This window comes from Lepisosteus platostomus, chromosome 14, assembly GCF_059453375.1.
Source record: "Lepisosteus platostomus isolate fLepPlt1 chromosome 14, fLepPlt1.hap1, whole genome shotgun sequence".
NCBI classification, from domain to species: domain Eukaryota; kingdom Metazoa; phylum Chordata; class Actinopteri; order Semionotiformes; family Lepisosteidae; genus Lepisosteus; species Lepisosteus platostomus.
In genome coordinates, this window is record NC_142624.1 from 1,817,031 (window position 1) to 1,844,189 (window position 27,159).

Here is a 27,159-nt window from a genome sequence, read left to right on the forward strand (position 1 = left end):
GATTTGGAAGGTTATTGGTTACACCAGAGCTCATTTGCAGTCTGCTGTCACCAAGGACTGTAAACACTTACCGACTCCATTTCAAAGTGTTTTAGAATCTATTGTTCACTTGGTGTAACAGCAGTGTTCTTACAACGTGAACAAGAGGTCAAGTAAATTCATCTTTAAGGCGTCTTGATTTCAGACTGTTAGGCCACAAAATGTGTAACTTTGGAAAGGGCAAGTGGACTTCCTAGAGGCACTGGATATAGCAAAAACTTTTGAGTTGTGCCTGACACCCCCCCCCAATCCAGTGTGTAGTCCTGAATCGTTTGATCTCCAGGTATCTAACCAGGAATAGGCAGCTTGCCCATGATGGGTGGATTCAGTAGAACACTGGATTGGTTTTGAGGAGCTGTACAGTCTGGGACACACCTAAACCAGTGCACCTGCTGTGTGCATGTGAGGGGCTTGTAAGAGCTTGAGCCATTCATCGAGTTAACTGGACCAAGTGCGTATTATCAGTTCTGCTTGATCTTGGTTTAAACCGAAAGGAAAGACTCCTCACTCTTGTTTAGTCCTCCACAATAAAAATCTTTTATTTTACCGATAAATACTTAATTAATATCACAGTTGAAAGAAACAGGAAGTCAGTTTATTTCGAGATCTCTGTGAACAGCATATATCCAGAGCCCTTCTCTCCTCTACTTGTAAGAAATCTGTTGTTTTTAAGGTGGAGGAAAAAGAGAGAAAGTTAAGCACATTTTACAGACATCAGGAGAATCAACCATCTCAGGGTTTAAGTGCTACAGTTAAACATACTGAATTTCGGGAGTGAGAGATCCACGCCGACATTAAAAGAGAAGTTCAATCCCTGCGGATGTCACAGGTACAAGTTCAGCAAGTGTTCAGTTACAACTTTTCACAATGTCAACAAAAAGCCAATAGCCATGCAAAACACAAATGCTCACTCCTTTTAATACGAGCTGAAGGACTCGCATCTCTATCCACTTACAGGAAAGTCAGATGAATGAGTCGGTAGCTTCAGATGCAGAAAAGTCTTCTCTTTCAAAGTCAGCAAAGCAGTAGCCCAGACACCTGACACCCGTTTAACAAAAAGGAGCTGTTTTGTTACCGTACAGTTATACATTGAGAGACCCACAGATGTCAACCACTGCACCCTTGAGAGAGACTTGTCACAGTACAAGTGACTGGGTGAGTGTGGAGTCCAGGTTACACCAGGACTCATGAAGACCACCTCAATCGCAGGAAGAAAGCATATTAGCCGTACAGTGGGGCTCAGACATTTTAAACAATTACCGAGCGCTGCGTGCCCCAGAACTCCCCGAGGTTACAAACGAATGATCACAGATCACAACGTGCTTTTAGCAAAGCGAGTATGCTACGAAGGCAGGCCATGAAAAACAAATTTCATCCCTAAACGGAAACAGATTACAAAAAAGAAAGAAGGTCAGAACAAAAAGGCGTTTTGTGGTTCAAGTGCAGAGCTGTGGGACGATTATGATGAATCAGTCTCGGCGTGGCCGTGGAAAACCGCTCTCGATTAAAACCATGGGGGGACCCTTCCCTCCCATTTTTGCAAATTTGTCACGATTCAGTTCCTTGTTTCACAGGAGCAAAGATCCATCAGAACTCTGTACCGGTCCGATTGCACAGAGGGTCGTGGAGCAGTGGGTGTAGAGGTCAGCGCAGGTCACTGGAGTTATAGAGGACCTGTAGCATTCAGACATCACAGCACACAGGCACAAATCCTGGTCAGCAGCTGCCTGGAGAGATTTCTCCATTCCACGTGTTGTAGCAGAAATCTGAAATTCATCTGAATGACCTAGTTACCACATAAACATGAGAGTTTTACCGCAACATGCGGATTATAGCTATAGTTTGTCTTGCACACACATCTGAGCTGACTACAGCCGTTTTTAAATTCTCTACCACAATTAATATCAAATGCCTGGCTTTCCAGATGGCTGGAAATGCCTGAATAACTTCATTAAGATGGCTGCTTGGAGTTTTTTTCACCGAATAAATGTTTTGTTGTGCAGCACACTATTTTGCAGTTCAATGCGAAAACAATCCGAGAGTGATCTTTATATAGTGAGGCCAGGCGAGTCTGTCCTCCAGTTTAAGACGGACAGGAATGCGAAGGCCAACGTTAATGCTGCTTTGTGAATGAACAGACCACACCGAGCCCACAGGGAGTGTCTGTCCGTCGCCCTCCTGTCACAGAGCCCCGTGTGTGTCCGATTCACTCTGCTCTGTGTGTTATGTTACTAAATAACGGTCTCCAGCAATTCTGAACTGTGTCACAGACGGCCGGCCCATCTACCAGCCGGACAACTGTCACAGCTCGGGAAAGTCGGGTGTGCGGGACCCCCTGGGGCAGGACAAGTGGGAGAGCATGGATCTGACCACTCATAGCCAGGATTACGAAAGGTGACGTGCAGCAGCATGCAAAGCCACCATCAATTAAGCTGCAAGTCACACCCATCTGCTCATGGAGTGTGCACGCCCGGCCTCTTTCCGAGAGCCAGAGGCGAGAGGCGAGATTCACTCGCACCCGGGGGGCCGCGGGAGCGCGAGCAACACCGCGCCCGGCGGAGAGCGCGGCCGCCGGGCCCCCGCCGAGCCATCGCCACCACGGACCGATTCGCGGCTCGGCGAAGAAACGGCGAGAGGGAGTGAGCAGGGGCGAGGATGCGATTCTCACCCAGCTGGTGCAGCTTCCAGTAAAGAGTGTACATTAATTACAGAACTAAAAGGCTGTGTTTGAGACGCAGGCTGGGGAAGAAAGCCTGACAAACCGTAGGAGTGTACAGTCATCACTACTGAGGTTCAGAGGCTATACGAGTACAGTAATGTCTGGGACAGTATTTCAGTACAGTGTGCGTGAACAATAACGCCTGTTCCACCTGTGTATTCTGGGTGCATGTAGTGATGTCTGAATGCCACCTGGAAGTGCATTGGTTTGCGGTGGAGGAAGGGAGTGGCTTCTGCTCCTGGCCCCGCCCACGCCCAGTCTCTCTGTCCTGTAAAACCTGCCGGAGCGGTTGTGTTCTGTGTGCGTGTAGTTATGTCTGAATGCCAAATGCAGAGTGGTTTGGCGTGTGAGGGGTGTGGCATGGACTGTAAGTCCCCCCCTTCCCTGGATTGATGGATGGATGGATGGATGGATGGATGGATGGAGGGTGTGTGTGTGTATGTGTGTGTGTGGGGAGCCTCCCCTCCTGCTCATTGCTGTAGCTCCTTCATCCTGTTGAGGGCGCTGCCGGCGCGGAACCACTCGATCTGCGTCTCGTTGAAGGTGTGGTTGAGCTGGATGGTGTCCTGGCTGCCGTCTTTGTGCTTGACCACAGCCTTCAGGGGCTGAAACACACACACAGGAGAGGTCCCTTACATCCACCCACTGGATCACCCCAACCCCACCACCGAGAACCCCGTAACGGTCCAGTGGCCAGTGGGGTGTCTCAGACCAACTTCAAGGAGCATGTAGCCAAGACAGAGAGCAAGGGATGGATCAGAGATTCTCCAATATTCAAGCCTACATGGTAATACTGTCATTCTGCACCTAGGCAATATGGCCGCCTAGTTGACAGACTTTTACATCATCAGCTAGGAGAGGTCCATCGATACACCTCTGTGAGCAGTAAGCAACCTGGGCAGCCATATCGCCAGGGCAGGGAATTCACATCGGAAGGACATCATTCCTGCCCAGCCCTGCCGATTCCCATGGGATTCCCTCTCCTACCTTCCCGGGGGCGAACTTCTTGAGGCCCATGATGGAGATCTTGTCGTCGGGGCGGATCTTGTCGTAGTCGGCGGGGTCGGCGAAGGTCAGAGGCAGCAGGCCCTGCTTCTTCAGGTTCGTCTCTGGGGAGGGGGGGGGGGGACACGGTGAGAGAGTGAGAGACTGCCTGCATCACCGACGCAGAGCGACGCAGAGCGACGCAGAGCGACGCAGAGCGACGCAGAGCGACGCAGAGCGACGCAGAGCGACGCAGAGCGACGCAGAGCGACGCTCTCCCCTTCTCATACCGTGGATGCGAGCGAAGCTCTTGGTGATGATGGCTTGGCCCCCCAGGTGCCGCGGCTCCAGGGCGGCGTGCTCCCGGCTCGAACCCTCACCGTAGTTCTCGTCGCCTACCACCACCCACCGCAGGCCGTTTTTCTAGAGGGGGGGGAGAGAGACGGACAGAGGGCGGGGTTCACTACCGCTGCACGTTCTGACGGTCTGATGCAGACACAGAGACGGGAGGAAGAGCACAGGGCAGAGACATGGAGACGCACGCTGACCATGTCCGGCGGGGGACAGAGGGACAGACACTGACCTTGTAGTGCCGGGCCACGTCGGGCACCCCCCCGTACTCCCCGGTCAGCTGGTTGCGGACGCTGTTGGCCTTGTCGTTCTCGATGTTGATGGCGCCGATCAGCAGGTTGTTGGAGATGTTGTCCAGGTGACCCCTGAACTTGAGCCAGGGCCCGGCTGCGGAGATGTGGTCAGTGGTGCACTTGCCCTTCACCTGTGGGGGTGAGAGAGAGAGAGAAGAGAGACGCTGGGGATACAGTGACGTTTGCAATCATCCAACTCCCTTTCTCTTTATGCATGTACACCCCCGGTCTGTCGCTCTGACATTATCACCCCCTCTTCTGTACCCCCCACCTCCCAGGATCTTTAACCCCCTCCTGGGCCCACCTCCCCTCCCCTCTTTTTCTCGGGACCATAACCCCCCAAGCCCTCACCCCAACATGCTTCCAGGCCGCATCCCGTCTCACCCTTCCGATTCCAATCGGACATTTCCCAGCCCATTCCCATCTTTTCCATCTCTCCTCCCCTCCACCTTTCAGCTTTGTCCGACCCGGAACAGCACTTCCAGCCCGGTATCCCCGATCACCCTCCCCCACATCCTAAATCCCCAATCCTGCACCCCTCCCAGCCTGTTGTTCCTGGCCGCCCTGTACCCCTAATCCCCAATCCCGCAATCCTGGTTGTCCTCTGCCCCTTCCCAATCCCCAAACCAACTTCCTTCCTTGTCTGCGCCCCCGGCTTCCCCCCCACCATCCCCAATCCCACAGCCTTCCCAGCTTGCGTTCCCTGACACCCTCTGCCCCCCTCCTGATGCCCTAAATCCCACTTCCCATCCCTCCCCGCCCACCCGATCCCTAATCCCCACTCCCTGGCGGCCCCCTCACCTTGATGAGCACTTGCATGTCCTCCAGGTCGCGCCCGTCCCACCTGTCGAAGGGCTCCAGCAGCTGCAGCCGCTGGCTCTGGGGGCTCACGTCCACGGCGACCCCGCTGCCGTCCCCGGGGGGGTGCTGGTAGGTGTCCAGGCCGGGGTCGAAGTCCAGGGCCGGGAGCTCGTCCCCGGTGGGCGGCTGCAGCTTGAACTTCTCCCCGCTGGGCGCCGTCAGGAAGTCCCGCTCGGGGTCGAACTTGAGCGTGCCCGCGATGGCCATGGCCGTCACGATCTGTCCCCCCGAGAGAGAGAGAGAGGGAGGGAGGGAACCCCACAAACGCACATGAGTGTGGGGGGCTGCTGGTTCAGGGTGACACGGAGGCAGAGGAGATCACGGTGGGGGGTGTCAGGGCTGGGGGCAAAGGCAGGAGACTGTGGGGGCACCAGCGTTCTTAGCACCTGTACCCCAGTCCTGTGGGTGCCCTAAGCACAGAGGGACAGTACGGGGGTCACTAGCAGATTTTATAGATCACCACTAAACTGCGCATTTCTAATGATCGGTAACAGTTTAAGTCACCGGCTAAAGATCACACAACCTTCACCAGAGAGAAACCTTCACTAGGGCCTGAAAGCAGGAGCTCCTCAAGCTTAGGAAGAGATGTGAGAGACTAACTGGACTGGGGCTCCCCAGTACCAGGGCTGGAGACCCCTGGTTTAGAGCGACCTGTAAAGACTAACTGGACAGGGGCTCTGCAGGAGCAGCGCTGGAGTCCCTGGGTGTGGGGGACATCGGGGTGTAGCTGCGGGGTCCCCGTACCTCGGGAGAAGTGACGAAGGCGTGGGTCGCCGGGTTGGCGTCGTTCCTGGCCGTGAAGTTCCTGTTGAAAGACGTCACGATGGTGTTCTTCTCCCCCTTCTTCACGTCCTGCCTGGGGGGGGAGAGGGACAGAGAGAGAGAGAGATCAGGAGGACATCGGGGCACCCCCTGTCTCGCTGAGCGACGCATTCGTCTCCTCTTGAATCGATTGCTGCAACGCCCCACTCGCTAGGGTGTCTCAATCCAGGCTGAACAAACCACAGCATGTCCAGGATCAGGCAGCCAGAACCCTGACCCCGTCATCACATCACTCCTGTCCTGGACTCCTTGCACTGGCTTCCCATCTGGTTTCACGACGGCTGCCAAAACCCATGACCTTCGTTCGTCCGACTTTGTTCTCCTCTCTGTCCCCCAGGCTTGTCTACAGACTGTGGGCGACAGGTTCTCGTCTTGCTACGGCCCAGATTTCTGGAATTCTATCCCCGAGGAGATCAGAGAGTCACCTTCCCTGAGCGCTTTCAAATCCAGAATGGAAACCTTCATCTTTAGAAGGGTTTTATCCGACTGGTGTCTGTCTGCACCTTTGCATCTTCTAATTACATTCTAAATCCTTCTGTTTCTCTGTGCTAGTTTCATCTCCTATTCTTACTGCTGTTTCTATTGTTTTAACTCCCTTTTTTAACTCCCTGTCAAAGTTCATGTCAGCACACCAGAGAACCCTGAATAAAACTATAATGACAGTCCAGGTGTACACAGTAGGGCCTCACACAGCTCGTGACACAGGCGTGGGGGTGAGCCTTTCCATAGTTACCTGTCCCACTGTCCGATACAGGGCCCGCACGCGTTGGCCAGAACCACACCGCCCACGTCTCTCAGGATCTGGGCCTGAGGGCAGAGGGACAGAGGTCACACACGTCACATGACTCCGCCGACATCGTGGCTTTGCTGCCACGTCTCCGGGGACGACGACGACGTCATTTGGAATGATGGCATCACTGCAGCTCGGTGAGCATGACATCGCCGCTCACTGATCACGCGACACCGCAAGCATGGGTATCGCCACCACAACCTCCTCCACTGTAAAACACCTCTTTCTGATGGCTGTAAAGGGAAGTCAGATGCATATACGTCTTGCGCATAATCTAGGTTCCAATACTGCTGCTTAATGTTTACTGCTTAATCCCTGTACTGCCTGTACCAAAGAGAAATTAAAGCTGACCTGGGTTAACAGCTGCAGCTGGGAATTTCCCTCCACACAGTAATCAACCTCAAATAAACAGAGCAAAGCAACTACAGAGCGAGACAAACTTCAGTCGCACCTCGAAGAACAGGACAAAACCCTTCATTGGGAAATGAACCTCTGATTTGTTATTACCTGTTCCCGTGTTGGAATTGAGAGCTGGGCAGCCCCAGCAGTGTGTCTGTCCTGCAGGGCTGTCCCAGTGCCTCACTGCTGAGTGCACTGAGCGCAGGGAAGGCTGCACATGTTTCAGGTCATATACTGTATCACCTGCACCTAATACTGTGTGAGAGCTGGGAAGCCCCAGCAGTGCGTCTGTCCTGCTGGGCTGTACAGAGCTCAGGAAAGGCTGCTGCTCTTCTGATGAAGAATCTCCATGACAAAAGCTTCAGTTTCCACCACTTAGTACCTTAGTGCTCCTGGGTCTACAGAGAACAGCAGATCTGTATAACCTCCCCCGCCTGTCTCCGGTGAGCCCGAGCTCATCGTCATCATCATCATCATCATCACGGCGAGCGACTTACGTAGCCGTCTCTCTCGATGGTGGCCCGGATCTGCTCGGACCCGGGCGTGATGGTGAACTCGGACTTGCACTTCATGCCGCGGTCCAGCGCCTGCTTGGCCAGGGAGGCGGCCCGGCCCATGTCCTCGTAGCTGGAGTTGGTGCAGCTGCCGATCAGACCTGAGGGCGACACGGGGGGGCTCGTGAGCCTGGCCCGGCTCGAGCAGCAGAAGTACGGCAAATTGGGCAAGCGACACAGGCAGGAGCTGGGGAACATCACTGCAGTTCAGGGAACCGGATCAGAACCCCAGAGCCCAGAGTGGTGCAATCCAGGTCAGGTCCTACCAGGGTCAGGCTTCTAGAAGTCAGGTCCTATTTGTAGGCGAGCTGCAGGTTTCTCAGGTACATCTGCGGGCCGCACGGAGTACATATCGAGCATTTCTACTCCCCTCCTCGTTCAATTCGTTTCTATTCTGCGACACCACGGGTAAAACCCGAACTGGGTCAAACCGCTCTGGGAACTGGATCCTTTCAGGTCCATCCCTCGCTCCCAAAAATAAATCCGGAAGTGGGGGGGGGGGGGCGCTTGTGTCGACAATCACCTCCACAGGCAAACGGACACCCCTGACAGCTCTGTCAGCGCCCCCCTCGGCCCCCCCAGCGCAGGAAGCAGCAGACAGCAGGAGCGCAGCTCGCTGGTGGAAAAACCAGGGACTCCTGGGAGCCCGACAGCTTGCCAGCAGCAGGCGAAAGGAACGTGTTGGTATACCCCTCGTTAAACGGCAGCCCCCCTCCGAGCCCAGCGTCCGGGTACGAGCACTGACCTACTTTGACCTCCAGAGGCCACCCACTCTTCTCAGCCACGGCGCCGACCTCCGACACGGGGTGCGCCAGGTCAGGGGTGAAGGGACCGTTAATGTGGGGCTTCAGCTGAGAGACGGAGACACACAGACAGACAGAGCAGGAGGTGGGTGACCGAGGGGGAACTTCACACCTGGGGTTAACGGACACAAAGAATAACGAGGCCCACGGACTGAGACTCCAGGAATCTTTAACGACTCGTTACCCTGCACCCCTCCGGCGGTCACCCCTTCGTTTGCTGCAGGAAGAGCGATTGTCTGCCACTGTGAGGAAGTCAGAGGCTTAGACACTCGTGTCAGATGCCTGCTGACGGTGTCCTCTGGGAACATGAGCACAGTTACAGACGGGAGGAGCCTTTCAGCCCAACAGCTGCACGTCTGTCGGGTAGCTGGTATGTAACCGAGCCCAGGATCTCATCCAGCTGTTTCTTGGCAACCTATTCCACACACTGCATAAACAAGCGATTCCTGTTCCTAGTTCTAAATGTCTCTGGCGTATCTTCCAACATGTTACAGTCCCCCACCACCCTTGGTGTAAAGAAGCATCTCAGGTCCTGATGGGAGGACCTCATCCAGCCATGTCTTGAAAGGCGCCAGGGTATCGGCTTCAACAGCATGGCTCCATTGTCTTGTTCCACCCTCCCACCTCCCTTGGCGTAAAGACCTGCCTCCTGTTCTCAGTTTTAAACGCACGTCCCTACAGTTGCCCCACTGGCGCGGTGCAGTCGTGTGTTTTTTACGGTTCACTCTGAAGAGGTTTCGAGAGGGTAACCGTGTCGACGTACGAAGGCTGCAAAGGAACAGGCGATGGCTTACTCCACACCGAGAGGAAATGGAAAGAGAGGGGATGAGCTGGCCGTGGAACCTCGTTCAGCACAAACACGTCACACCCCTGAAGAAGGCCCCACAGCTGAAACGTCACGCCTACTTTCTTATCCTTTCAGCGTGGAGCAAACCTTCAACCGCTCCTCACTCTGCAGGGGTCGGCTGGGCTGGGTTTGGGAGCAGCGTCACAGGGCCTCACCTCGCTCAGGTTGATCTCGATGACCTGGTCGTACTCGCACCCGGGGTCGGGCACCAGGTGCTCCCGGAAGTCATCGGCCAGCGCCGCGATCTCTGAGAAGAGGAGGGGGGGGGGGGGGATGGATTAGACCGAGACGCCAGGAGACGGAGGGGACAGGGGAGGACGAGGAGGTGACAGGTGACCCCCAGCAGCAGTACTGACCCGCACGGCCGGTCTTCTCCAGGTAGGTCTTCATACGGTGGTTGTAGGGGAAGAGGGAGGTGGTGGCTCCGATCTCGGCGCCCATGTTGCAGATCGTGGCCATTCCTGAGAGAGGCAGAGAGAGCAGGTCTCTCATCAGACTGACCCTGCGGCCACACGCACACACGTCGGCAGCGCGGGTCGACATGCTGTAGGGAGCTCTGCGATGCCCCTGCTACGCCCCAGAGTGAGGTTTCCATCCCATCCAGGTACAGCGCTCCGAGTGCAGTGGAAGTGTAAAGAATTATCACTATCGGTTGTGAGCTCCGGGATGGGACTGGGGACGGCCCGCCGGGGCCCTCTCACCCGTGCAGGAGATGGAGTCGACGCCGGGGCCGTGGTACTCCACGATGGCGCCCGTGCCCCCCTTCACGGTCAGGATGCCGGCCACCTTCAGGATCACGTCCTTCGGCGAGGTCCAGCCCGACAGGGAGCCCGTCAGCTTCACGCCGATCACCTGGAGACCGAGAGAGACAGAGAGAGAGCTGATGGCCCTGGCACGGCCAGCCACTATCGACCACCGGGGTCACCCCCACCTGCCTGCAAGCCACTATCGACCATCGGGGTCACCCCCACCCGCCAGCCACTATCGACCACCGGGGTCACCCCCACCCGCCAGCCACTATCGACCACCGGGGTCACCCCCTCCTGCCTGCCACTATCGACCACCGGGGTCACCCCCTCCTGCCTGCCACTATCGACAACCGGGGTCACCCCCACCTGCCTGCCACTATCGACAACCGGGGTCACCCCCACCTGCCTGCCACTATCGACCGCCGGGGTCACCAACATGCTGGTGGGTTAATTGGATTCTGGGATTCTGCGTGAGTGCGTGAGTCCTGTGATGACTGGTGTCCTGTCCGGGGTGTGTCCTGCCTTGCACCCAGTGCTTGCTGGGACAGTCTCCAGCTCCCCCGCGACCCTTCTGCCCCGGACAGAGTGGTTCGGCAGCGGACAGACAGGGCTGCCGGGCGGCCCGTGGGGGCGGGGAGGGAGAGGAACATCACTCACGTTGGGGCACTTGAGCTCCCAGGGGATCCCCGCCATGACGTCGACGGCGTCGGCCCCGCCCACCCCGATGCACACGGCCCCCAGCCCGCCCCCGTTGGGCGTGTGGGAGTCGGTGCCGATCAGCATCGCGCCGGGGAAGGCGTAGTTCTCCAGGATGATCTGCGAGGGGGCGAGAGGGTGGAAACGTCAGTGGAAGAAAGCAGAGAGAGCGTATAAATCTATATTTAAAAAAAAAAAAAACAGCATCTGAGATTTACCTGGTGGATGATTCCCGAGCCAGGCTTCCAGAAGCCCACTCCGTACTTTGCCCCAGCACTGGCCAGGAAGTTATACACCTCCTGATTTACTTCCTGGGTCACCAGAGAGACAAGAGCAAAACAGTTTAGCTTTTCACCTCTTCGCCCTCCCCTGTAAAGAACCACGGCAGGGACTAAGCACACCCCACGCGAACACCCCCCCCATACAGGTCCCGATACCGGAATAACACTTCTCCCAAGCACTCCACCCCCCCTCTCCTATCTTGCCTTCCTGCAGTACCCGACGACGGAAGATGAAGACCTCCTTCCCAGCCTCTTTCCCCCTCCCTCTGCCCTGCTGACCTTTGCCCTCTGCAGGTCCTGCACGCCCCCGAGCTGGGCCTCGATCAGGTGGTCGCAGTGGATGGTGGAGGGCACGGCGACCGTGGGCAGGCCGCTGCTGATGAACTGCAGCATGGCCATCTGCGCCGTGGCGTCCTGCATGGCCACCCGGTCGGGCCGCAGGCGCAGGTAGGTGCGGCCGCGGGCGACCTCCTGCCCCGCCGGGTCGTCCAGGTGACCGTACACGATCTTCTCGGACAGGGTGAGGGGCCGGTCCAGCCTGGGGGGGGGGAGGAGGTCCACAAGGACAGGTTCGTGACGGGGCAAGGAAGGGCGGCGTCGCCAGCCTGACCCCCCCCCAGGTGGGCACGACCCTCACCTCTTGCGGACGATGTTGATGTTCCGGTGCAGCTTGTCGTAGTCGATGTAGCTCCCGGGCTCGAAGCGGCTCATGGACACCTTGGCCTTGGCGCTGAAGGCCGCCGTCACGTGCAGCCGCCGCGCGCCCTGCCCCAGGGCATGCTGGGAAGACAGCACACACAGAGCAGTCACTTTCCACGGTCGGTTCCACACACAGACTTGGCAGCTCCAGGAGTTTTTTTCCCCAGATCATGTTTTAACAGACAAGGGGCTCTGGGCTGTAGGGGCTCATCCTGGACTGGGACCCTGGCTGTGATCTCTGGGCTGTAGGGGCCCATTCTGGACTGGGACCCTGGCTGTGATCTCTGGGCTGTAGAGACTCATCCTGGACTGGGACCCTGGCTGTGATCTCTGGGCTGTAGGGGCTCATCCTGGACTGGGACCCTGGCTGTGATCTCTGGGCTGTAGAGACTCATCCTGGACTGGGACCCTGGCTGTGATCTCTGGGCTGTAGAGACTCATCCTGGACTGGTACCCTGGCTGTGATCTCTGGGCTGTAGGGGCTCATCCTGGACTGGGACCCTGGCTGTGATCTCTGGGCTGTAGGGGCTCATCCTGGACTGGGACCCTGGCTGTGATCTCTGGGCTGTAGGGGCTCATCCTGGACTGGGACCCTGCCTGTGATCTCCAGGCTGTAGGGGCTCATCCTGGACTGGGACCCTGGCTGTGATCTCTGGGCTGTAGAGACTCATCCTGGACTGGGACCCTGGCTGTGATCTCTGGGCTGTAGGGGCTCATCCTGGACTGGGACCCTGGCTGTGATCTCCAGGCTGTAGGGGCTCATCCTGGACTGGGACCCTGGCTGTGATCTCCGGGCTGTAGGGGCTCATCCTGGACTGGGACCCTGCCTGTGATCTCCGGGCTGTAGGGACTCATCCCGGACTGAGACTGTGACTCTGGTTGCAGAGGCTTAACTTCTTAACTTGCACACTGGAGCAAAGAGCTGTGATATGGGAGGAGAAATGCACAGTCCCCCCCCAAAGACCTTCTGGGTGGCTCAAAAAGTGTGGAAAACATGATCAGTAAGGATAAATAAATAACGTATTACCGGCTGTGATGTTCACACAGTAGTCTGTTAACCACTAGCAACACAATCAAGGGGGCAGAGGAATAAAAGCAGACAACAGGTTCTGCAGTGTCAAGAGGCGGATTCTTCCTTTTACCCTGGTCAACTTTAATTTATTAAGACCTTGGGGATGCCCTGACCGCCAGCAATGAAGAGAGTCTGCGTACAGGCCACGACGAGATCAGGACTCATGAGAAAAGAGGGCTTAAACCCAAGGAACAGGGGCGCGTAAATTAAAACTGCAAACAATGCATCTGATGGAATGAGCTCGCTGCTCTGTAAACACACAGGGCTGGCAGTGCAACCCAACACCGAGACAGAGGGCACCGGCGTCACCTTGACGTCCCCTTGAGACACCGAGGCGCGAGCAGAGGCCCACAGCGCGCGACGGACCAGGAGGGGGGAGAGGAAATGGAGGAAAAGAGGAGCGATGATTTTGAAAGATACTGTCGACATGGAGGAAATAAGAATCATCTACAACATGCTTTGAAAATGTGGGGGCCAAAATCAAGTCCGACGCCCAGTGAGAAAATTAACAGCACTCAGGAATGAAGGGACCGGGACGTGAGGAGGATAGAATCCCAGGATGCAGTGCGGTCCCCTACAGGAACAGAGGGAAACTTCTGTTTCGGGTTTTACAACTTACAGAACCCCGTGGGTCAAACAACGAGGCAGAAAACCCAACATGGTCGTTACTGAACTTCACTTAACTCAACACCAGTTGACTCAGAATAAGGTGCCAGCACCTGCTAAACCCCGGAGTGGAGCGCCCTGCTGTGGAACGGGACTGCGATTCATTTAAAAAACGTTTTTTTTTAACGGGTTATAAATTGCACAAAAAAGAAACTCAGAAGAGCTAACAATTCATAACACTTACATCTGTTCAGTATGGGGAAAACAAATCAAAATGACAGATCCACACAAAGCACATAAAAACGACACAAAATAAAAACTATTAAAACAACTCATGAGACTGAAACCTGGTAACGTGGGTATGAGGTTGTAGCCATTTTTTAATCATGTACTTTATTATTTATCACAAGCTAGATGAAGTGGCAAGCAAAACTAAAATCAGAAAAGGAGACAAACGATGCACCTTTATCAATAATCAAAGCCAAGCTTAATTTTGGCATCACAAAAGACCTAAAAGCAAATTAACACACTGGACACGTCGCCGAATGCGATTGTACACCATGAGTGCCGACGGTTTTTATCCCGTATTTTGGCTAAGGCTGAACCAGATCAATGCGGATGCCGTCCCAGTGCGAGATCCACAGTACAAGCGTTCCCCGTTAGAAACGCTCGGAGTGCGCACTTCAAATTCAATAACCTTGCGATCACCTTGCAGCCCCCAGACAGAGGCATTCCTGGTGCTTCTCGGGCATACCCAGGGCTAGACAGATGTGAAAACCATTTAAACCATGGTTTTCCTTTCACTGAGCCGTACTCCGTGTTTGCCGTTAAACAGTCTGTTATTGCTGGGGCAGCTTATCACCCGCTACACGCAAGACTCCAACGGGGACACCGTGACCTAACGTCAGGAGAGGGAGACAACGGTTCTAACATTCTTTTTATTTCCTAACAATAACATCCCTCCAGACCGACTCTTCTATGTTCGTACGCGGCTAACTGTCGGAATCCATAAGACCTAGTAGCGATTAATATAGGAATACGAGTTATTTCAAATTCACTCACCTGAAGCCGGCTGACGGTTAGACAGTAGGACGCCATTTTGTTCACTGACAAAGATGTGTCGCTTGAGGATGACGTTGAGCCACCCGATTTTATAGCCTCGGGGGGCTGACGTTTGTCCTAGCAGACAGATAAAATATTAATGTTCGAATCTTCTTTTTGTCATTTTTGGAAAGAAATAGTACCTCGAATACTATAAAATTTATTTTTGATGATATCTGTGGAAATATGTCCGTCTACACACCGTATTCAATCATATTAACATTTTTGTTTGTAGTCGACTGCCAGGATAAGTTTACAAGCAATCTTTTATTAAACGCTCAGAACGTCATTACAAAAGCAGCGTAATCAGGACAAAAGGGATAAGCAGCATTTTCACTTCTTAGTAAATAAAAAATATTTTAAAATATTTTAATGAGAGGAGAAATGTGAGCTGGTTGCTACGGGAACCGCATGAAAGATCGCGTGCTAGATAAAAATCTTAAAATGAACAAATTGTAGACGGTTATGTGAACAACAGGTGGTGCGGCCTTCTTTAGAAAACGCAGTCAGGTGGAAAAAAGTTGAAATAACTAATAAAAAAATATATCGTAACTACAGGGTCAACGCTGAGTTCAAAGGTGAAAGGTGAGACGCGCCACAGCGCCGTTGTCTACAGCTCAACATGGCTAAACATCATCCTGACTTGATCTTCTGTAGAAAACAAGCCGGTGTCGGTAAGAACGGGAGCTCCTTTTTAAAAACAACTCTTTTTCTTTTAGTTACTATGCCCAGAATGTAGGCGGCAACGTGCTTTATAATATGATCGCAGGGCGCCGGTTTAAAGTTTGAACGAGTAGGTCTTTGCTCGGGTATGTCCGTTTAGTAACACGAAATACTTTTTAAAAAACTGCCTAGGACACTCTATAATAACGTCAATCCCGAACCAAGATACTAGTGTCGTTGTGTTTTGTTGTATTTTGCTGGCGAGTGTTGCTGTAACCCACTTTTGAAACACAATATGAAAGTTATGTCTGAATCTGCTGTTGGGGAAGGCACGGGGCTCATTGGCGAGTTACAGCACCGTGTTTTCCTGAAAGGACAGCCGTCAGTAAGCTGTCCTGGAATGATTGTAATAATGCATGAGTGTTGGTAGTAAGTAGTTTCACTGTAATTTAGTGGACTTTAACTCAGATGGTAATTAAATCATGATTAGGGTGGCTAATTAGGAATGTTTTATTATTATTGCTGGGCTTCGTTCTAATATTCATAGATAATGAGTCCTAATTTCTTTCTCATTTATTTTTGCATGTCATTGCAGCCATTGGAAGATTATGTGAAAAATGTAAGTACTAAATTTATGTGACCTTAGTGTTTTATGAGGGAAAATCTGTAGACTGAGGGTTTCAGAATTAAACTTTCTTGGCTGGGGGGGCAAGTGTGTTATAGTTTTTTTTACGACCTGTGTGGCCAAAGAAACAATTCACCAAATTATTTTTTTAGATATATAATTTTTCTTAATATCTTTTACAATAAAGTCAGTAAGTATGTCTGCACTGACAGAGAGGTTAATACAGTGTTAATGTACTGGAGTGTCCAGTCAGTGTGTGTGTATGAACCCCTCTCTCTCTCAGTGCAGTGTTAATGTACTGGAGTGTCCAGTCAGTGTGTCTGTATGAACCCCTCTCTCTCTCAGTGCAGTGTTCATGTACTGGAGTGTCCAGTCAGTGTGTCTGTATGAACCCCTCTCTCTCTCAGTGCAGTGTTAATGTACTGGAGTGTCCAGTCAGTGTGTCTGTATGAACCCCTCTCTCTCAGTGCAGTGTTCATGTACTGGAGTGTCCAGTCAGTGTGTCTGTATGAACCCCTCTCTCTCTCAGTGCGGTGTTCATGTACTGGAGTGTCCAGTCAGTGTGTCTGTATGAACCCCTCTCTCTCTCAGTGCAGTGTTCATGTACTGGAGTGTCCAGTCAGTGTGTCTGTATGAACCCCTCTCTCTCAGTGCAGTGTTCATGTACTGGAGTGTCCAGTCAGTGTGTCTGTATGAACCCCTCTCTCTCTCTCAGGTGATGGGAAGTGTGTGATCTGTGACTCTTATGTGCGGCCCTGCACGCTGGTTCGGATCTGTGACGAGTGCAACTATGGCTCCTACCAGGGCCGCTGTGTGATCTGCGGGGGACCGGGGGTCTCGGACGCCTACTACTGCAAGGAGTGCACCATCCAGGAGAAAGACGTGAGTGCCCGCTCTCTGCATCCTCCTGCCCCTTGGAGACTGGGTCTGCCGTTAATGATCAGTTTTCCGTCTGGGGTGTACATGTATGTGAATGTGCTCTCAGCCCCTACAGGGTGGAGGGGGATGTGTGATCTGCCAGGTTCCGAGAAACAGAACTTCCCTCGTTCAGGTGTGCTGAAATGTGACCCACTGCACCTGTGAGAGGAAGAAAAAAGCCAATTGCAGGTGTCAGATTATGGGGTCACACCCCCGTGTGGGCGTGTCTGATAGTTTTATTCAGACTGTCTGTGCATCATCAACAGATCAGCTAGTAAGAGTCAGAAACTGGCAAGAAATTTGAGGAGAGGATCGGTGAAGTCCTGTGTGCTGAAGCTGCTGGGAAAAAGACCCTTGAAGCGGGTATTTGTAACACTCAGGACTGCCCGCAGACATGAGTTATAGGAAAGTCTAATACATGCAGATCGGTTTAGTCCTCGGTTAGTGCAGGAGATTAGGGCCCAGCTTGGGTGAAAACCAGCAGACAGGTGTTCCTCCTGGACAGCGGCTGGGAACCGCTGACCTCCCACTGGGATAGTGTCATGTGATCAGTCGATCTAGACAGCAGTCGGCAGCCTTGGTCCTGCAGAGCCACCATCCCGCAGGTTAACGCCCCCTCGTCGGGTGACCCGCTGGTCCAGCGTAGCCGTTCTCCTGCCCCAGGCGGGACAAAGGGGCTCATGGCCGGTGTTTCGCCGTCGATGAATCTGATTGCGTCGCTCTGCTCCCTCCCGCAGAGAGACGGCTGTCCGAAGATCGTGAACCTGGGCAGCTCCAAGACCGACCTCTTCTACGAGCGCAAGAAGTACGGCTTCAAGAAGAGGTGAAAGGGGAAAGGTCGGGAGGGCGCCCAGAGGTCGAGATGTCCCGCCTCCAGTCTGGTGTCCAAACCAAGATTTTGCTTTTTTTTTTTTCACACGTGTAGGATTTTCGAAATGTAATAAAGGTGTTTTTATACTGTGCTTAATCGCGAGTGTCCTGTTTAGTTCGAAGTGGGTTTAGCGGCAAGGCCAGGGGTGGCCTGTCCTGGTCCTGGAGGGCGGTGTGTGTCTGCGGGGTTTTATTCCAGCTCAACTGTTAACGGGCCAAATCGGCTCCTAATTGACCTAACTGGACCAGTTTAACAGCTTCTCCCAGCTCTTCAGGTACTGCTGCTATAGAGAGAGAACCTGCAGACACACTGACTGACCCCTCCAGGACCAGGACTGGCCAGCCCTGCTGCAGACACACTGACTGACCCCTCCAGGACCAGGACTGGACAGCCCTGCTGCAGACACACTGACTGACCCCTCCAGGACCAGGACTGGACAGCCCTGCTGCAGACACACTGACTGACCCTCCAGGACCAGGACTGGACAGCCCTGCTGCAGACACACTGACTGACCCCTCCAGGACCCGGACTGGACAGCCCTGCTGCAGACACACTGACCCCTCCAGGACCGGGACTGGACAGCCCTGCTGCAGACACACTGACTGACCCCTCCAGGACCTCCCTGTGAGAGGGAGATGCAGCTGTGTGTGGACTATTTAGCACGTTAAGAGATTAGTAGTGGTTTTATGTTTACGTCTTGCAACATGTACCCAGGCTGTAGCCCTACCTCACACTGTCTGGTCCTGGGATAGTCTGCAGCAGGCTGCCGTATTCCTCACCGGGGAAAAGGAGCATTTTGATGATGAGGAGTATGTTAATAATGTTATTCTTTCCTATGTGCAAGTTAGTAAAAGTGTTGCACGAATAAAACACATAATATACCGAGCATGTTGTCTGTGGACTACACCCCCCATCATGCAAAGCTGTTCCCACTTCCTGTCAGGGATCTGCCTCTTCCTTTGCACTGCTCCTGGACTCTCCCCTTTCTCAGCCAATGGGCGCTCTGTTGCTATCAAGTCGCTTGTATTTTTAGCCGAGGACTTAGCACGCGGTTCGGTTTTGGCTGTATCCTGCCACGGCAGAAACTAGGGCCTGTTTCATGTTCGCAGTCCCCGTGCGTGTTTCCCAGCGGGCTCCCAGAGAGGAGCTGTTTTCCGCGCAGGGGGGCCCCAGGGGCCGAGCGTGCTGTGCCCGGGCTGTGCGCGGGTTGGAAACACCTGCTGCGCGGGAAGCCTGGGCAGGGCTGTGAGAGTTGCAGGGATTGTGTGATGGCGAGGGGGAGAGAGAGAGAGAGACTGGGGGCTTGTTTGTTTTCTGTGTCTCCTCCCATCGATGGGCAGCACGGGCTGGGCACAGCGCGCAGGGCCCTGTTGACTGAAGCATGTCACCCCCCACTAACCCCGAGACAGCCCGGGCTGCAGCTGCTCTGCGCAGGGCGAGTAGGAGGACACGGGTGCAAACTGCGTGGAAGAGCTTTGGAAAAGGAGAACAGGTGGCGCTGCTTTACACGGAGGGTGGTGGGAGTGGGGAACAAGGTGCTGTTGACGCCGATACTCTGGGTTCTCTCACAGACAAAGCCGGATGAGGTCCTGGGATTAATTAGCTACTGTACTGAGTACCAGACGAGCTCTGTGCCGCAGGCCTCTCGATGGTGCCCTGTCTTATGGTCTAAGAGTTCAGGGAGTTCTGGTTTGCCGTTTCCAGTACAGGAGCTCTCCTGGCAGACCAGTGGCCCCAGAGGCATCATTAACCAAGATCTTGCTTAATGATTTGGGACTCGGTGAACAGTTTGAAGGACTCCACTGGCCTACGGCAGCCCTGCCTTACACAAAGGGTGGTGGGAGCATGGAACAAGCTTCCTAGCCAGGCTGATAGAGCCAGTACTCTGGCTTCTCTCAGGGGGAGAGTCTGCTACTAACTACTGAACAGGCCAGACTGGCCGATCGGCCCCTTGTGGCGTCCTGTATCAGTTCCCCTGTTCTGGCTAACAGCACAGCCATTAGCACAGTGAGTAAGCACAGTGGGATCCAGGCGCTCCAATAGCAGTTCTGGGCAGGGTCTCTTAAAGACAGCCATTGGACTGAATCATTGACTCCTACTGTTCCCTGCTCCTTCAGCTGCTTCCTTCTGATAATACTCTCACTGGGAGCTCCATTTTCTCACCTTCTAACTAATATGGGGTTCTGGGGGGCCCAGAGCCTATCCCAGCAAGCAACGGGCACAAAAAGGGGTACACCCTGGATGGGACCCCAGTCTCCCACAAGACAGAAAGACAGACCCACACACTCGCACCAGGGACAGTTTTACTGAAGCCAGTTAACCCACCAGCATGTGAACTAATGCGAACAATGGGAGAACATGCAAACTCCACACAGACAGCACCCCAGGAACTGAACCCAGGGCCCCAGCTCTGCTCACCACTAGAAATGTCACTAATATTAGCCTGGAGATCTATATTGCTCAGTGCGAGGAGAACCCTGCCTCCCCCAGCGGATGAACACACCCTCCTACGACCTCCACCGCCAAGGGTTAAAACACTGAGAGGGGTGACCGGGAAGGAGTCCCGGCTGAGGCCGCGTCGCAGAGGGAGGAGGAGGGGCGGGCAGGCTGTATAAATGCGCCGGGCTGCCGACCAGCAAAGTTTCCTCTCGCTGTCGGAAGCGTCTGTCCCCGGCGGAGCGGAGACGCGCTTGCAAACCTAGATGTCAGTAATGCTCTTGTAAATACGCCCGGTAAGCAATGAGTTCCAAAGCAGACCACTCCTAAGTAGCTATGTCTACACAGCCCGAGGGACTTTAATCCACCAGCACCTGCGTGTCTCAGACGACACGCTCTCTGCACTGACCCAAGTAAGTACTGGATGGAACCACGTCTCCGCATATAAATATGTGAGATATTTGCATACGTTTTTATAGATCAGCTACGTGCTGCCCCGACTCCTGGCTCGGCGAGGTGTTTCTGCAGTACAGGCATCGGCAGAGTGGGGGTGATCGCCTTTTAGTTTTTTTTCTGTCCGTCCCCCATTTTAGTTAAAAAGAGGGGGACATCACCCGGTTGTTGCTTTCAAAGTGTTCTTGTGAGAGCTCGGTTTAAAATGGATGACGGATCGGGAGAGGGAGCAGGGCAGAGAGCAGTAAATGCAAGCTGTCTGTTGTTTTTTTTTCTCTCCGTCAGTCGGGGGAGCTGAAGAAAAGGCCCTGAGTGTTTTTGTTCTTGCTGTCATATCTAAATATATATTTTTGTTGTTGTCTCCGGGCTGCGGGGCTTGGCGTGAATGAACGTTGCCCAGGCGATATGTGGGGAAACCATCTCTATAAATCCTGCTGTATTACATAAGGATACTGGGGGGCTGTGTGTGCAGTGAGTGGGATGCCCACTGGGCCAGCGGCAGACGCAATGGGTAACCTCCTGTGCGTCTCGCCTCTCCAGTACCCAAGCTGTGGTCTCTGAGCCGGGGTACTCGCACCTGTCACCCCGGGACAGACGGGAGGGGTGGAGATCCCGCGGCGACCCCCGGGGTGTGTTGCTTTCTAAACCCCCTTCCCCCAAGCTCAGGCGAGGTTTTCTGGGGGGTTCCCCCAAGCCTTTGGCCGGGAAAAAAAAAATCGCCGGCTTTGGTGGACTGGTCTTTAATCGGGGACCGTATCTCGCCAAGACCGGGGACCGAAGAAGACCCCATCTTCGGCCGCGATACAGACCGGCGACCCGGCTCGACTGCCCTCCCCCAGGGCACCGCGGCCCAGTCCCCGGGGTAGCTGGGCAGGTCGGACACTACAGCTGGTACAGCTGTGCCCTCTGAGCCCCAGCGCGTCTCTCCCGACTGGTACAGGTGCCCTCCTGCGGGCACACTGGCATGTTGCGTGCTGGAAACATCAACGGCCGAAGAACGGTGTTTGAGGACGAGTGACGTTTTCTTGTTTTTAAAAGAAACGTTGCGAGCCATGAGCGTTAAATGCACAAAAGAGGGTGTTTCCGAAACCTGAACCTGGGCTTTTCTTATCCTAAAACTCGGTTTCATGGGTCGAGCGTCCTCCCCCCTCGTTTTAAACGCACAGCAATATTGTGGCACGGTAGTGTCATCGGTTAAGACGCATCATAATCGTACGCGTATCGATTATGGGGGCAGATCGATATGCCCGGCCCTGTGGGTGCTGACGTGGACGTGTGAACACTCCGGGTCCTGTCCTGCAGTCTCGGGTGCCGCTCTTCTCGTGTTTGACGTCAAGGTTATCGTGATTTCTGTCGTTCTTGTGACGGGAATGTACTTGTACTTGTTTTGGGGGTTCATGAGCTCTGTCATTAGCACTGGATCTGGGGGGAGACACGGCCTGAACTGACACCGATGAGTTTATATTCCCCGACATCAAATGGGATTGAGTGCACGGAAAAACAAGATAGACGAGAAACCAGTATTATAGCTACGTGTGATTTTTCTGGCAGAGCTTCTGGCTGCACTTTCCAACAATGTCACCTTAAAATGACACGTTTTTTCCTAAATTGCCGAGTAGGAAATCTGATCTCTAGCAGCGAGACCCGGCTCGAGTCTACAGTTGCAGGACACACGAAACCTTTCCTCCAGTACTGACGCTCGTGCTAGGGAATAAAACATTGCAGGATCCGCATAAATGTAAATTACCGCACCATTCCAGTGAGCAGGATGTTAGTATTTGTAGTTGTTTATACTGGGAGTTGGATTCCGCACTGGTGTACGCGTGGTGATGACGCAGGCGGAAGTATCTTGGGGGGGGGGGACGGGGGAATTCTGGGAAATGTAGTTTCCCACGTCAGGCCGGCGGGGAGCACCCAATACAAAACAACACGCCATCCATTTTATTACCGAGCGCGTTTTTACCCTGTCGCAATGTAAAGACGCGTATCGTTCGTGACGCAGCTAAAAGAGGTGTTTTTTGAATCCGTTAGACTTATTGATGATTTAGCAGGAGTGGAGAGGTTTGTTCTGCACAATTCTCCCCTGTGCAGCCGTATCCCAGCCTTCTCGCCTCCTGCCTGTTGCTGCGGTGTCGTCCCCCGCTCTCACTCCTGTGCCTCGATTCTTCCATCTGTACTGTACCGGGGTGCCGCCACCCCCCCCCCCCCCATCCCTTTTTCCCCGGTGTGTTTTCTCCTTTCAAGACGCAAAAAACTGTTTTGTGCAAAATCTGCAGTCCCCCTTAAGCCCCCCGTCTCGCCCACTGTCTTGCTCGGGGGGGGGTCAATCTCCGAAAGCGAGAGTGTCCGTGTGGAGTGTCCCCCCCCCCCCCCGGGGGGTCGTTCTGTTCGTCCGGGTGGCCTCCCTGAGCTGAGCTTGGTTCTGCTCGCCCCCCCAGGTCTGTCGGAGGAAGAGGAGGAGGGGGGAGAGGGAGAGGGAGAGGAAGAGGAAGAGCCAGCTGCAGCGTTGGCTGTTCTGACCGATCGATGCCCGGCCCCCGCCGCGGTGGCCACGCCTCTCTCGCCGGACGCGGACGTCTCCCCCGGATCCCCGCTGAAGCCGCCTGACCCCCGGGGCCCCCCCGGCCCCCCGCTGGGCGCCGCCATGCACCTGGAGGTGAAGGTGGCCCTGAACTTCATCATGTCCTACCTCTACAACCGGCTGCCCCGCCGCCGCGCGCACCTCTTCGGGGAGGAGCTGGAGAGGCTGCTGGTGGCCCGCTTCCAGGGCCACTGGTACCCCGAGGCCCCGCTGCGGGGCTCCGCCTTCCGCTGCCTGCACCTGGGCGCGCCCCCCGACCCGCTGGTGGAGCTGGCGGCCCGCCGCAGCGGCCTGGACACCGAGGAGGTCCGGGCCAACGTCCCGCCGGGCCTCAGCGTCTGGATCGACCCCTACGAGGTGTCCTACCAGATCGGGGAGAAGGGGGCCGTCAAGGTGCTGTACCTGGAGGACCCCCGCGGCCCCCCGGGCGGGGCGGGAGAGCCGGGGCAGCACGAGGCGGAGCTGCAGGAGCGGGAGGGCCGGAGCGCCGGGTTCAACCCCGAGGCTCAGGTCTTCGTGCCCGTGGGGGGGCTCTCCAGCTCCCCGCCTTCGCCCCTCTCCTGCCCCGGCCTCGGGTTCGGCTTCCCTTCTCCCGGCCTCTGCCCCGCCCCGGCGGCCGCCCCGCACTCCTCCTCCTCCTCCTCCTCCTCCTCCTCCTCCTGCAGCTCCACGCCCCCTTCGTCTGCGTCCTCCCCGCCCCTGGGCACGGCCCACCCCCACCCCTACCCGGCCCTGCCCCCGCAGGCTGCCCCGCCGCTGCCCCCCCCGGCCCTGCCTCTCGCCCGCCCGGCCCCCCAGCCCCTCACCTTCACCACCGCCAGTTTCGCCGCCACCAAGTTCGGCTCCACCAAGATGAAGAGGAGCGGCCTGGCGGGGACGGGAGGAGGAGGAGGAGGAGGAAGCGGGGGGGGAGGGGTGGCCCCGCAGAGGATGGTGCGCTCGCCGACGAACGTCGCCCACTCCCTCCTGGGCAAGCAGAAGCCGCTGTCCCTCTCCCTGCACTCCCTGGGAGGCCTGGGTGGCAGCCAGCTGTCCCCCAACGCTAAGGAGTTCGTCTACCCAGGATCCCCCGGGGCGCTGTATTTCGACGCGGATGCGCCGTCATCCCATGCCAGCCCCTTCCAGCCCCCTCCGCCGCCCCCCGCTCCCCCTCACACTCACCCCCACCCCTCGTTTGACCCCTTCTCCAGCCCCCCTCCAGGCTCCGGGGTGGGGCTCGTTGGCGGCGGCGGTGGGATCTCCAGTAGCCTCTACATGGACAAGCCTGCCTATGTGGACAGCCTGGGCGGCTACAACCTCCAGTACCCCAGCCAAGCGTTTCAGCCCGTCGTCTTGGCCAACTGATGGACCTTCTCTGGCCGCGGGTGGGGTGACGGACGTGAGAAACAGTTCTATTTTTTTGGGGGGAGGGGGGTAACTTTCTTCTTACTGGAATTACTGCTTGGAGGAGTGTTATCACTACTAACATTACCATTATTGCACATGTCGTAGTTTATGTACGTTCTGAGTTCGTTAAATGAGGTTTGGGGGTACCCAGAAGCCTGTTGCACAGTAGTGTTCCCTCCCGGTCCATCCTGCATTTAAAAATGAACGGATGAAGCTTGGGTCACAGTGGGGGTATCTAGTGGGCTCCTAATCTGTGTGCTGAAGCAATCCTTTCCTGTCAGGCACGAGGAGTCGCTCCAGAGCGCGCTGGCAAATACCAGGTCGGGAGACGGTCCTCTCCGCTCCAGACTTTGGGCCACATTTGCTCAGATTTCACTTAGACAGACCAGCGGTCTGAGGCACTTGGTTGCAGGTTCCTGTGGAGGGCTTAGAGGAGACCCTCGCGTGTTCTGTCCCCGCCTGTAGCATTAATGACCCAGGAAGGGCACCCCCAGTGCTGGACCAGACTGAGAGCAGCACCTTGATTCCAACACCCCCACTGCTGGGAAGGGTTAGTTGGTTTGTCTGTTCCCCCCCCTCGTTGATGTGCACCAGCCTCTGTTGAGAGGCGTGTGAAGCCTTTCATTTCTCAAGGCAGGACAGCCCGAGATCTCTCCAGCTCCCCGGGCGTGTGGGCTCGGGCTTCCTGTGTGCGGTCAGGCTGGGCCGAGGCCTGCAGGGAGAGCTGACCGGTCGGGCGGTCAGTCGGCGTTGTGCTTGGCCGAGCGGGGCGATAGCCGGGGCAGTAGGGTGTGAAGGAGAGGAGAGGAGGCGCCCGAGTCCTGACCAGACTGTGATAAATGGATTAGCGCTCCTCTGTTGTGAAGGACAAATTTGATCCAGGTGGAGGGGGGAGGGGGGGGGGTGGTATTTATTGCAGCCTGTGGTTGCTATGGAGTCCAGTCTGTCCATTCCACCCTGCGTGTCCATACTCTGTGCTCTGTTCCTGGACCGTGGAGCCAATGTGGAGGTTTTTAACTGAGCTATTAACCGTTGATGTGCTTTTTTTGTTTTTTTTTCTCCTTTTTGGTTCGTGGTTTCGCTGTGTGGGAGGTGTGGGGTTACTGTGAGTCCAGTCTGCACTGAAACGGAAAGCTGTTGGTCCTGTTGGCCGAGGTTCCGGGCCCTAGTCCACTTGTGGGGCTGTACTGCCTGAGGAGGCAGTCTTGAGCCCCCAGTGCTGATGGCTGCTGGTCTTGCCCTGGCGGTACAGCGATGTCGAACCCTTGCCTCGGATTTTCCTCCTGACCCCCCGGGTTCGAGGCCTGGCGTTAAACGCTCGTGAGTCGCCGGGGGTGCGCGGCGAGGTGCCGGAGAGTTCGTGAGCCGCTCGCCCGTTGGGAGCGAGCTCGGAGGGCGGCGCCCCCGGGTTGCTGGGGGGATCTGGAAAGCGGGGGCTGGTAGCAGTGGGCGGGGGTGGAGGAGGGGCCCGGCTCGTGTCTCCGGGTCCTCGCTGGTGCTGCCGAGGGGCTGCGTTTGAGGTTCCTCTGGGACTGGGGGGGCTGAGGGACGTAGATTGTGGGTGACCCTCAGTGTAGTGTTGTGGATCCCCGATCCCCCTGGTGTGGGGTCCTCTGTCTCTGGATCTGATGAGGTCTCGGGGTATCGGCTCACATGGGGGTGTGGGGGGTGAGAGTATATGCAGGCCCGGTTCTGGTTCCAGCTGGGCTCTTGCCCCGGACCCGCTGGCCTGCGGAGCAGCTGCTCCTCCGCTCTGAAGCTGCTGCTGGTGTTTTGGGGGTACACCTGTCAGTCTTCCTGGGCTGGGACTGCACATGCCCCTGCAACGGGGATTGTTGGGTGCTTTGGCGGTGGGGGGGAGGATGTGTTTCAGAACAGCTGTGGGAGATCCAGCTAGCCAGGGCGCTGTGCTTTTTTTCTGGGAGGGGGGGGGCTGTTCCGAAGTCGCGTGGACACGTTCTTTGCCGACCCGACTTCCGCTTGACGTCATCGCGCTGCCTTTTATCCTGCGTGTCGACAGCACTTTCCTCATCTCGTGTTCCTTTCTAAAGAAAATGATTTAATAGGTTTGTAAAAGTAAGATATTATATATATATAAAAATGTGTATATATTTCCTAACGTACGTTATTATCGAGGAAATGTTTTTTTCATGTTTATTTTTTTCTTACGCGATCAAATTATTTTTTCAATAAAATTTGATTAATATATATCTAAGCAAGCTCAAACAGAAAATCGTGTTAAAAAATGTATGATCCTGTACAGAATTTCTTCAATAAAAGATGACCTAATCTGTTATGCAAGAGGATCTTATTTGTATTCTTGTTTTTATCCGCTGCAATTCACGCACGAGTTTGGGGGAAGGGGGGTGCGGGTTTTAATTATGGTTTTTCTGTGCGTGGGGCGCGCCACGGCAGGAACACGCTCTCTAGTGGGGAAGTGGAGGGGGGGGTAGGGACGTGAATGAACCGTGCTTGTACCTACGTGGCGCGACACGCGTGACCTCCGGCTCGTGCGTCTCCGGGGGGGGGGCGCTCTGCTTGACCCCCAGCGGTCTCCCCG

General features: G+C 55.2%; 3 protein-coding genes across 4 annotated transcripts; 2 read left to right on the forward strand and 1 right to left on the reverse strand.

The window, feature by feature from the left end:
* Window positions 1-549: 549 nt before the first annotated feature.
* On the reverse strand, window positions 550-14,780 carry aco2 (aconitase 2, mitochondrial). Its single transcript, XM_088606348.1, has 17 exons — window positions 14,628-14,780; window positions 11,826-11,968; window positions 11,468-11,726; window positions 11,126-11,218; window positions 10,869-11,027; window positions 10,164-10,314; window positions 9,819-9,923; window positions 9,618-9,709; window positions 8,558-8,663; window positions 7,756-7,913; window positions 6,803-6,876; window positions 5,992-6,103; window positions 5,188-5,466; window positions 4,326-4,517; window positions 4,033-4,165; window positions 3,746-3,867; window positions 550-3,363 (listed from the first exon to the last, which is right to left on the reverse strand). The coding sequence occupies exons 1-17, from the start codon at window positions 14,661-14,663 to the stop codon at window positions 3,229-3,231; spliced, it is 2,349 nt and encodes a 782-aa protein (XP_088462474.1). The 5' UTR covers window positions 14,664-14,780; the 3' UTR covers window positions 550-3,228.
* Window positions 14,781-15,034: 254 nt separating this feature from the next.
* On the forward strand, window positions 15,035-17,834 carry phf5a (PHD finger protein 5A). Its single transcript, XM_088606349.1, has 4 exons — window positions 15,035-15,340; window positions 15,925-15,948; window positions 16,670-16,836; window positions 17,610-17,834. The coding sequence occupies exons 1-4, from the start codon at window positions 15,289-15,291 to the stop codon at window positions 17,697-17,699; spliced, it is 333 nt and encodes a 110-aa protein (XP_088462475.1). The 5' UTR covers window positions 15,035-15,288; the 3' UTR covers window positions 17,700-17,834.
* Window positions 17,835-20,342: 2,508 nt separating this feature from the next.
* On the forward strand, window positions 20,343-26,900 carry tob2 (transducer of ERBB2, 2). Of its 2 annotated transcripts, none has more exons than XM_088606352.1 (2): window positions 20,343-20,475; window positions 23,071-26,900. In XM_088606352.1, the coding sequence occupies exon 2, from the start codon at window positions 23,277-23,279 to the stop codon at window positions 24,555-24,557; it is 1,281 nt and encodes a 426-aa protein (XP_088462478.1). In that variant the 5' UTR covers window positions 20,343-20,475; window positions 23,071-23,276; the 3' UTR covers window positions 24,558-26,900. The 2 variants fall into 2 exon arrangements, with proteins under 2 accessions (XP_088462478.1, XP_088462477.1); XM_088606351.1 differs by having other exon boundaries at window positions 20,348-20,592.
* Window positions 26,901-27,159: the final 259 nt, after the last annotated feature.